Here is a 12,338-nt window from a genome sequence, read left to right on the forward strand (position 1 = left end):
AATAAAATAACCATACCCCAAACCTATAATTCAAATTATGACTGTTGAAATCTGTATTATAATCATCTCTAATATTTCTAGGTAATATTAAATAGGAATTTAATGTTGCAAAAAATATAGATACCTAAACTGAGCCCCAGTTGTTGTAAGTATAGGCATTTCATAATGCCTATAAGATAAACTATTTTATATGAATACATACGGTGCATAAATGACTAATAAAAAAAGAAAAATTACCTAGGATCTACAATGTAGACCTAAAGGTGGTAACTGGAAGGGTTTACACTTACTAAAATAGCAGACTTTCTTGGAATACAATAGGTGTAGCTGGAATCAGAGGAAAATAGCTAAGAGAACATATTGGAGATAACGATAAAGCGTGTATTCAATAGAAGACAACACATACGTGTGGATATCAAAAAGCTAGCCAAAGGAAGGAAGACATAGCTATAAAAAGCAGATGGTTCGAAGAGAAAAGAAATGTGAAACAGAATCCAAAAAATATATGGGTCAAAATAATAACATAAAAAGTTCTGCAAAAATATCACTCTGTAAAAATTCAATAAATTATCCAAAAAAAGGCATGGTAAGATTACATTTAAGATGTGAACATTCAGGGAGAATAAAGAAAAATACATAATCTTAATATTTTTTAGAGTCTAAAAAGTAAAGCAATTTAACTTGATTCAAGCTAAAAGTAAATGGCAAACACTGTCAAAGAGAAGTAGAATCTTGAATTGATATAGTCTGATATGCTCCCAACTAAATCTAAAGACCAGTAAAGTCATTTAGAAATTCACCTTGAATGTGAAAAGAGGTTATTCTGTCTACCTTTCTTTATATTTACTTACCATGGTCTGAAAGGATTGTAATATGAGTTACTTCTTTCAATACTGGTGGTGAGTTTTTCAATAATCCATTCACATATTCCCACTCAGTCCCCTGGGAACCAATTTGCAACGTGCTAACAGAAGTAACAGGGCATCTCCAGGCCAAAGGAGAGATCACTCCCATACACAACTATGCAGCCACCCATGTGGGAACATCTAGAAGCCAGCAAATGTCATCTTCATGCAGTAACACCTGACTCCACCCTGATTTGTTAAACTTCACTTCTAGAATTCGGATCTTACACTGCCTTGGCCTTTCTGCTTTCCAGCTCTGAGGGAGAGTTTCCAGGTCTAGCAAGAGAAGAATGCTAAAAACAGACTACTAAGTAAGTAGAAGCAAGGGTGCAGGACTGAGAGTTGCTTTCAGCACGAGTTTGGATGAGCAACTTGGAACAGGAGAAATTGAAGGTAGTTAGAAAAATCATAAGGTTGGAAACATCCAGAAGAGTCATGAGACTATAGTATGGTTTTTATATTATATATTTGTATAAATAGGCCTAGTCTACTTTTTAAAAGCTAGGTTAACTGCAAGACTTCATTTCTGTGTATTTAGTACTTGAGTGTAGTTATGGTTCTTTTATTCAATGTCTTGCTATTAAAGATGCATCCCTATAATTCTGGATAATTTATTGATAATCTGGAAGATAACCCTGAGCACTTTAGAATAGTTTTAATATGGAAAATTTTTGCCTAATCTTGAACATCTAACTAATTAGCCAGCCTCTAGCTAACTAAATGCTGGCTAATAGTTCACCAAACCATTTATCTTAATTTCTGGACATACAGCTAGACTATATTTCCTAGCATCTCTTGCAATTAGGTGTTGTCATCTGATTGAGTTCTGACCAACGAAACTGAGTGGAAGTGAGACGTGGAATTTCTAAGCTGCCTCTGCAATCCTCAGTTTTCTTTCTTTCGCTGATGGCTGGCTAGAGGCAACATAATGAAATGATAAGCTGGAAGAAACCTGGTTTCCTGGTTACCGTATGCATGTGTCTGCAACCACCTTCTGCATAGGGCCAGGTAGTAAATATTTTGCCTTTGCAAGCCATACGGTCTCTATTGTGACTACTCATTTCTGCCAAAATAGCACAAAAGCAGCCATGGACAACACATAAAAAAATCAAAAAACTTTACTTTAGAAAAATGGGTGCAAAGGCAGATTTGGCCTGTGGGATACAGTTTGTCAGCCTTTGAGACCATTAAAGAAGTGAAGAATAAATTCTTACTGTTTTAAGCTACCCAGGGTTTATCTAATATAGAAGTTGGCATTACCTTAACTAGTAAAATGTTATTTTGATTGCATATAAAATTTATTCTAACCCATTTCATTATGAAAAATTGTGAACCTGCCTACCCCAGGTTTTCAGATTTATAAGATTCCTTTATAATATCAAAATATGGCAAAGAGAAAAGATATCCTATTTCCATTGTTTTTTTTAAATGGGGACAGCGTCATATTGTTTAACTGCGAAAATGGTAAATTTGTACATGGTCCTCTCAGCTGGTGACATTTCTTCGGCAGAATTGAACACACTTTAACAAACCATTCTATGATTTGCAGTGGCGAAGTCCTGCCATGTAACCAATTAATGAACCCTCTTATAGATACTGAATTTCTCTATTGGTCCTACTGACTAGTAATCCAAAGAAGGACACTTTTTCAAGCAAAAACAGACCAACAGTGGAAATTGGGGAAAAGAAACAGCTCAAAGTGAAATTCATCAAAGATTAATTCAGCACTTCTGGCAAGAATCCATGATTTTCTTTTCCTTTTATGTATTTTCAAACAAAGAAAGGAATAACCTTGATTTTGATTATTGTTTATACATTGTTGTGAGAAAAAGACAGAGAGGGAGAGAGAGTAAGGACATAAAAGTCAAACAGAATTTGAAGATGGAATTCCAGCTCCACCCTAGCATCACTCTAAGCTCAGTTTCTACAGCTCCTTAATTGGAATAATAAATTGGGTATGTAGTAGGTACTTAACTGTTAATAATTATCATTAGTTCTAATTGCTACTTGCTGCTACGTTCACAAATTATCATTTCCAAGTAAACATTTCTGCATGAAGAAAATATATTTATCTTTCAAGACTTAGAATTTTGTGGATTGTCGATAATTAATATATTAACCCAAACATCCACAGCTTTTTTACTAGACTTGTTCCTCTTCTATTGCTCTTGAGCTTGGTACTTTAGTCAAAATTTTGCTCCATCACACTGTCCTTCACTTTTATATTTAGAAGTTTTTCCCATTTACTGATCTTTCCATGTCTCATTTCACCGTCTTCTTTCTAAAATATCAACTTCTGTCATTTTGATACTTGACCATCCTTCTCCCACCCTGGACAGTTTGGACAGAATAAGTCCAAACTCATCACTGTGGCGTATAATGTCCATCTTCCCACTGCCTCGAATCAACCTCATCTTTCTTGCTTGCACCCTGCATTCTAGGGTTGGTGGAAAATCTGTAGTTTTATAGACACAGCACACTATTTCATACCTTGGTAAATGCTATACCATCTAAAATATTCTTTTTCCACATTTTGTTGGCTAAATCAAATTCATTCTTCAAGACATGTTTGAAATGTTACTTTCCCCATAAATGGAGAATTAATCACTGCCTCCCCTGCTCTCCTATTAATCCTTTGTATTATTAATGTCTACATTAACTATTAGATACTTTTATAATATTAGAATACTAATATGTAATAAATGTTAACTACCAACTGTGCACTAGGCCCTCTGTTGACACATAGTTTATATGCAATATCTCATTTTATCTTCACAAGAATCTTATGAGATAGTTTATATTTACTGTCCTCATTTCACAGATGAAGAAACTAAGACTTAAATATTAATTGACATGTAAAGGTCACTTTCCTAGTAAATACTGGAACTTTCCAAAAAGAGTATTGTGGTCAGAAGATGTCAAGTGCTGCAGACAAGATAAAGACAGGAGGTAAGGTGTCAACCAAGAAGAGATGTCTTTCCATAAGTCATTGGTAACCTCTAGGAAAACAGAATAAAAGTCAGAGATTAAGAAAAGTAAAGCAAATGCAAATCTTGTCACAGTGGAAATGAACATAAACTACACTTTCAAGAAACATCTCTGCAAAGTCAAAAATATGGAGTGATTGTCTGAAGTAGGGTGAAAAATTATTATTATTGTAATTACTATTATTTGAATTTTTTTTATTTCAGCATGTTATGGGGGTACAAATGTTTAGGTTACATATATTGCCTTTGTCCCACCTGAGTCAGAGCTACAAGTGTGTCCATCCTCCAGACGGTGCACACCATACTCCTTAGGTGTGAATATACCCATCCCCTCCTCCCCACTCCCAACTGCCCGACACCCAATGAATGTTATTACTATATGCGCACATAGGTGTTGATCAGTTAATACTAATGTGATGGTGAGTACATGTGGTGCCTGTTTTCCCACTCTTATGGTACTTCACTTAGTAGAATGGGTTCCAGCACCATCCAGGATGATACAAGAAGTGCTAGATCACTATTGTTTTTTGTGGCTGAGTAGAATTCCATGGTATACATATACCACATTTTATTAATCCATTCATGGATTGATGGGCACTGGGTTGTTTCCACATCTTTGCAACTGTGAATTGTGCTGCTATAAACATTCTAGGGCAGATGTCTTTTTTATAGAATGTCTTTTGTTCCTTTGGGTAGATGCCCAGTCATGGGACTGCTGGATCAAATGGTAGGTCTACTTGTAGCTCTTTGAGGTATCTCCATATTACATCCCATAGAGGTTGTACTAGTTTGCAGTCCCACCAGCAGTGGATGAGTATTTCTATCTCTCCGCATCCATGCCAACATTTATTGTTTTGGGACTTTTTGATCAAGGCCATTCTCACTGGAGATAAGTGGTATTTCATTGTGGTTTTGATTTGAATTTCCCTGATGATTAGAGATATTGAGCATTTTTTCATGTTTTTTGGCCATTAGTCTATCTTCTTTGAAAAGTTTCTGTTCATGTCCTTTGCCCACTTTTTGATAGGGTTGTTTGAGTTTTTCCTGCTGATTTTCCTAAGTTCTACATAGATTCTAGTTATCAGCCCTTTATCGGATGTGTAACATGCAAATATTTTCTCCTATTTTGTAGGTTGTCTGTTTGCTCTCATGATAAATTCCTTGGCTTTTGAATTTGATCAGGTCCCATTTATTTATTTTTGTTGTTACTGTGATTGCCTTCGGGGTCTTCTAGAAGAAAATGTTGGAAAAACTCTTCTAGACATTGGCCTAGGCAAAGAATTTATATAATAACTATTATTTAAAATAGTAGAGACTTAAGCTTTATTGGAAGTTGATTCTAAAATAGTGTTTCTCAGCTGGGTTTGACTTTCATCTTCCCCACTGGTACAATTCACAATGTCTAGAGGCATTTTTGGTTGTCACAACTGAAGAATGCCCCTGGTAAATAGTGGATAGAGGCAGGGATGCTACTAAACATCCTACAATGCTCAGAATGGTCCCCACTCCTACCCCCCCAAACAGAATTATCAGGTTTAAATATCACTAGTGCCAAGGCTGAAAAATTCTGATCCAAAGGATTCACTGAAAAAGGAGACATTGAATATATAAGAGAAATGGTATAAAATCAGGAAGAAGGAGAAAAGGAAAAGATAAAAATGTTATCATTAGAAAGGCTTTATCAGGAACTATTACTCTTATTTCACTTAATTTTTTACAGAGGCAGAGACTGAAGTTCAGATAGCTTAAATGACTTAGCCTTTTAGGATCTAGTAGAAATGTAATTTAAATCTTTGAGCTCTTACTACAATGTTCTTTTAATTATGTCACTTAATATTTCAAGTTCAAAATTGGCTCTGGGTAATTGGTGATGTGACAGTATAAATACCAAAGATATAGCAATTATTTTGATTAAAAATTAATAACATACCTATTGATTTTATGTTTCCATAAACAATATATTTAGTGCCTTCTTTTTGTTAAAGGAAAGAAAGATGGCTATGACATTGGAAAGAAAGAAACTAAGAAAATGTCTTCAGCAAATTGGCATCAAATATACATACAATATTGACACTTGCAAAAAAACAATATAAAATTTGTATGAGATTTTCAATTATAATTAATCACATATTTGACATCAAAATTTTCTTTAATTTTATGGTTTAAAGCATAAATGTGAATCTTTAAAGACTTTGTAAACTAAAATAATAGACAACAGTGCCAGACTGCCATATTTCTACCAATTGTTACTCAGAGCAATAAATGTATAATAATGAATACCTGAACCTTCTGCCAGCAGAGAAAATGTTAATATTCAAGCACCATTATAACATTGTCATACCATTGCTACCACAAAGGGAAAAACAATTACAATGACCATAGCAGTTTAACTGTGAAACCTGTAGCAAGAATTATAACTAGAAAAAGAAATAATCTTATTTCTTTAAATACAAATAACTAAATGTGCAAGCACAGCAGAAACAGGCAAGGAAGGCGGAATCATCTAGGGACCTGAGAGCTGACCTATGCAGCTGTAGGCCTGTCCAGCTCTGGAAATGCTACTATATGAGCAAGCCAACAGGAGCATTGACATCCTCAGCAATCAGGCAACTTCTCCAAGAAGGAAACAGCTGGAGGCCAGAGCCAGTGATCTACGCTTATTGACATCTGTTGCTATATTTCTATCATGGGGTTCCTTTTATTTATTTCTGTTATTCAAACAATTCAATAGAGACCATGTGTAAATTTAATTATCTTCTCCTGATAATTCTAGGCACTTCACACAACGAATAATTTATTTACAATTCACTACCAATGCTAATTTAGTACTTAAAACAAACCCTATTATTCTATATACAAATCAAGTCAGTCAATAGCCCTCCTGCCCCACCCAACCCCAACAGATGTTTATTGGTTAAGAATATGTCTTCTGTAACAACACAGCCTTAGTTTGAACCCCTATTCTACCACACTGGAGCATTAAGATATTGGCAAGTAATTTAACCTCTCCAAGCCTCAGTGTCTTCTTCTGTAACATGGGGATAATAATAATGACGATATCCTAAGGCTATTGTGAGGACTGAACGGGATACTTCATGAAGTGCTTGGCCCAGAACCTGGCATATAGCACGTCTCTATAAACATTAGTTTAGATTAAAACCTCTCTGCAATGGTTTCTCCTAAATATCATTGCCAGTATCATTTTGTCTCATTCTTATATAAGAGGCTTCCCCACTGACTACCTAATGAAGTCTGCCTACATTGATAATTGGACCCAACTCTTCTACTTTCCACTAATAGTCTGCTCCAATCATAACAGTTTACTCAGTGGGTGGTCTTGTTTGTAACCCTTTCCTCAAAAGAATGCTTTTCCTGCCCATATCTGAGTCCTATCTGCCCATTAAATTCCAACAACTCAGTCTATTATGAATGCTCCTTTCAAGAAGATTTCTGTCAGCCCTAAAATTCTAAAGAAGAATTGACCTTATTAGCAATACTATTCATACAATATATTTGCTTGTCTATATTGCTATTTATTTTTTTAAATATTCAATTTAAGTAATGCATTTGAACATCTTCTGTTTTCAGAGCATTAGTGCTAGTCTCATGTGAACACGATACTAAGGAATAATCATTAGCCTGATTGCCCTTCCAACTTATAGAATGAGTAGGAATATTAAACAAACACCCATGCTACCATGGGCATAAACGTCACTACTCTTTCCAGGAATTTCTTTAGATCTCCCTAACTGTATATAAACGCTCCTTCCTTTTAGCCTATCTAACAATTTATTTATATTTTTCTTTGACTTTTGAAATGAGTCTTAAAGAGCACCAAAATTTGAAAGATAGGGTAAACCTATAAAAATATTGCCATTATATCATGAAAAGAAAGTATAAACAAGGTAATAGAGAGAAAAAGCCTTTGTAGGGACAAATTTGGATTCAAATTCTAGATTTTGGTGCTAGTTACTATCTCATTTTATGAGTAGCTCCCACTCTCTCTAATCCTTAGTTTATTTCTCTGTAAATGTAGATAATAATGCTTTCTTTGAAAATGTTATGAGAATAATAAAAAATCTCTATAAAGTACAGGGAAGGTATTCAAAAATAATTGCTTTCTATAACAATGTAAAACAGAATCTTGAGTTTGAATAAGGAATCTAAAAGGAAAGGAATGAGTGGGCCCAAGACTGGAAAGAAGTTGGAAATGAGAATAGGGGATAACCCAATTGTAAGGAGTCTGAGGATTGAGAAGTAAAGGCCAAGGAGGTTTTCTTAGCAATAGCTATGGCCAAGAAACTTTCATGAACAGGGATGTCTAATGCTTAACTGTATGTTGTTTTCTAGGCTGTGATGAAATAGAACAGTCCTTCTTAACCTTCACCTCCAGATTCATAAGTAAAGGTTCCAAGGCAAAGTGACTCTGTTTCTCATTTGGGTGAATGCCCAGGAAGAATGAAAAACAAATCCATATGAGCAGAGAGATTAGAAAATTCAAGATAAGTAAGAAATCAGAACAAGATATAGCTAAGGAAAACATAAGCCCTTAAAATATTGTGCTGGATTTTCTAGCGGGACTAAGCAGTCTGACGAAATTGGGACACCCAGGAAGATGACATCTGGGATACAGTAGCTACATCAAGCTATGCCAGAAGAGGAGGTGACAACAAATGAGAGACTAGAATGCCGGAATGAAGATATTATAAGAAGATATTATAATAAAGTTATTATTAAGCAGGGGTGAATGCATTGGATGGATAACGGTAGAGAGACACAGGAGAGGTATCGATTTGGAGCTATTAAAATAATTGATAGATAACAAGGGCCAAAGGATAGGAATGTGCAAAAGGGGATAAATCCAAGCTATAATAGGGAATTAAAACCTAAAATTTACGACAAGGCATGGGATATGAGATGGTGATGTACTTCACCAGATATTAGCCTAGGAATTCAAGATTAGATGAGTGGAATGATGGCATTTGCAAGAACAGAACAAGGGAGTGCTGGATTAAAGATACATTTCTGACATCATTATATGTAGGTTTGTTTTCTCATACCAGACTGCAAGATCATTTTGTGCAAGGACTAGCAGAGTACTGCACATAAATGCTTCTTGATGACAGTCATCTATTTTGGGTACTATCCATGGTCTCTTATTTCTTAGAAATTTAACCCATAATTTTTAGCTGGGCACATGGCTGCCTAGAATAAACACTACATTTTCCAGTCTCCATTGCAGCTAGGTAAGCCTTTGGAACTATAAGTAGGCCAATGAGATGTAGAAGAATCTTTAATTAAACAAGGTATATCTTTTTAATTGAGTGGAGCTCAATTATCTCCTTAAGACTGTGAGGTATATGCCACAAACGTATAATGGTGGCCAAAATACAGAGAGCATGGTTCTCTGTCAACTTCATGAAGTCATCCTACCAGCCATGGATGGCTGAATTCTAGATTTCCTTTATATCAAATTGAAATAAACGCCTATCTTGGTTATACTACTGTTATGCCAAGTTTTCTACTATTTGCAGCCAAGTCTAGTTCTCTCAAATATAACTACCTTGGATCATTTTTTCTATTTGCTTCAGTTGTTCTTTAAAAAGTATTAAAGAAAACCCTCTAAATATACTTCTTTTTAACATTTAGAAATATTCTGAAATGCTGACCAGGCATTCTTTACATTTGTTTGAAACAGTTTTTAATCTGATAAGTGGCATGGTAAAAACATCCCTATAAATACAACTTTTGTTACCACAGAGGCTTATTGGAATATCGGATGTTTGATTAATATGTTTGCTAACCAAAGAGATCAACCAAAATTCTAGTGAAAACAGTACTTATAGTGGTCAAGTCTTAAGCCAAGACCATTTAGCAAAATGGAAGTTTGACTAAACCTGCGGAGAAGACGGCCACGAGCAGCAGAGAGGAACGAGTCCGTCTATTCTTTCCACTGAATCCATACAAGTTGTTGTGGGCACACAGAACATTAGAATGGAATTGTATGGAACTTGCTTTTAATTATGTGCAGAAAGTTAAACATTTTAAGTCTTTTGCTGATGATTTACACTTCCCTACTTTTTACTCTGAATTGCTCACATTGGACAAGAACTATACGCCTCTAATAAAATATTTTCTTTTGACTGATTTTTCTCACTTAGACAATACTTTGTTAGATGTAGTATCCCCAAAATCATTCATTCCAAATCCCTTGTTTTAAAGAAGAAATGATCCAAAGAGATTAACAAATTTACCTAAATCTTTCACAGAATAATTTTGTATTCATTCACTGATTCACTCATTCCTATGTTCATGCATTCAATTACTATTTAATTCTTATCAGGCAGAAAGCATTGGGGGGAGTAGCTGGAGCACAGAATAACACACAGACCTTGCCTTCTAAATATTTTCAATTTAGGTGGGGATAGAAAAATGATCCAGGTAATTATACAAAATAATAAATAAAGACGCTACAAATGGTTCTACAGACAAAGAACCAGAGGAGAAGAAAGGAGAGGAAGAAGTAGCTAGCAAGGACTATGAATAAAGTTGCATTTGGGCTGAAGCTTAAAGGATCTGAACAGGTGAAGAGAGATGGAACAGGCACAGCAGATGAAAGGAATGGCTTTCTTTTTTCACTTGTAGAGCTGATTTCTTTATGAAGTTTATCTTTTCCCTTCAATTATTTCTAACTTATATTTGGGGAAAGTAAAACCAAAACATTTCTTAAGAAGCCAGGGGTAAGAATGATGACTTTGGAAAGCATGACATCATAGGTAATGCTGCATTAAAAAGTGATGCTTCTCAAGGTACAAATGAATCCCCATGAAGCTCATCAGCTGCAGGACCATGCTAGCCTTCAGCTTCAGGAGAAAACGATTGCAGTATGCCTTAGAAACCTGAGGCTATGAGCTCCTACTCACAAAATGTCATAAATTAAATGACTGAAAACCATGTCAGTAATAAGTAAAACAGTAGAGTTTCAATTTACAAGTGAAAATCCAGACAAATGTGGAGTATTAAGGAAAATAATATTTCATTTTCCTCATATTGCAATGAATGAAGCACCTAGGATATAAATATTCAAACAGAAATTGTTTAAAATGCAAATGACATTTAGAGAAAGTGATGATGTGAGATTATTACAAATAGATCTTCTTTTACATTGTAATATGCATAAAACTAGTCTTCTTTTTCTTACATTTGTGATTGATTATGGTTCTCAGGGATAGAGCAATATCTAGGACTACCTAAGCATTCATCAATAAGTAGTATTCAGTGATTACAATATATGCATAGTCAGAGAATTTGTTCATGACTTTTGCAACTATAAACTAAAAATACAGTTTTTATAGGAGTTCCCATTTCATAACATATTTTATAGTCTACCTAAAAGGAAATTTGCATTTTAGCTATGTAAATCTGCAGGTAACCTTCAGCCACTAACCTTGCTGTCTTCTTTCTCCTTGGCTTTTCCTTGGAGGGGTTTCGTCTCTCCAAATTCACAGGTTGATTTTAATGTGAGCTGACAAGAAAGCATTGAGCTCTCTGTTTCAGCAAGTTCCAAAGGTCTTGAAGAATAATGCTGTGACCCAGTAGTGCCAAGATTTGGTATCGGAAGAGCAGTATGAACAGGCTTTGACCCAACAGCTGGCTGCCTCAGTTTTGAGGCAACCCCAAGTACAGGCATGGCTTCTATAAAAGTATCTTCTTGCTGCCAAAGAAAATGCTTCTAACCTCAGTCTGGTAGACTCCAACTCTAGTATTTCCAGAACAAATACTTTAAACAAAACTAGCAGTCATCCTGATTTTTTTAAAAACTAATAACATAACTTTCAGGAAGAGGCAAAACTTCCCTTCTTCTTTAGTTAAGTATCTTTCTTTCTTGCTGGTTGGGATTCTCATATTCTCATTCTCTCTCTCCCTTTCCCTTTTTTCTCTCTTTCCTTCTCCGGCCCCTCCCCCTTTTCTGTTCAATGAGTCAGTGTCTATGTAATACTAAATACTCCTTTGGGGAGTAAACTTTTCTTGAAGGTAACTGCTACAAAGCTCCTTCTCTAAAATTGAAGAGCTCCTAGATTTGCTTTTTCTTCTCACTAAAGCTGTCTGAGTCTGAGCTTTGAGAGTGAAAAAGAGGAAAACAACAAAAGGAAAAGCCCTTCAGCCCAACTTTAAGAGCAGCCAAAAGACCACAATAGTGGAAGGACAGGAGTCCTTCCTGACTTCAGAAATAACCAGTCTGCATTCTCTTTTTAAAGAAAATCATATTTCCCCAGCTTAAAAAAAAAAGAAAAGAAAAAAAAAAAAAAAGAATGGACATGTTAATGGCCAAAACAAACAGCTGTTGGAAGAACTTTTAGCCCGGAAATAATCTCAGCAATAAAGTTGTTTGTCTGATTTCCAGCTATTTTTCACTACTGACAGCCATGAGCCACAGTGTTCATTC

At 35.3% G+C, this 12,338-nt stretch overlaps 1 protein-coding gene across 2 annotated transcripts in view; it reads right to left on the reverse strand.

The window, feature by feature from the left end:
• NAV3 (neuron navigator 3) overlaps nucleotides 1-12,105 on the reverse strand; it is a 327,264-nt gene extending 315,159 nt beyond the window's left edge. For both annotated transcript variants that reach the window (XM_045553320.1, XM_045553319.1), the window contains exon 1: nucleotides 11,340-12,105. In XM_045553320.1, the coding sequence (XP_045409276.1) occupies nucleotides 11,340-11,582 (243 nt within the window). In that variant the 5' untranslated portion in view covers nucleotides 11,583-12,105. The remainder of the gene's footprint in view (nucleotides 1-11,339) is intronic.
• Nucleotides 12,106-12,338: the final 233 nt, after the last annotated feature.

The sequence above is a fragment of the Lemur catta genome, chromosome 6 (assembly GCF_020740605.2).
Source record: "Lemur catta isolate mLemCat1 chromosome 6, mLemCat1.pri, whole genome shotgun sequence".
Taxonomy (NCBI): Eukaryota; Metazoa; Chordata; class Mammalia; order Primates; family Lemuridae; genus Lemur; species Lemur catta.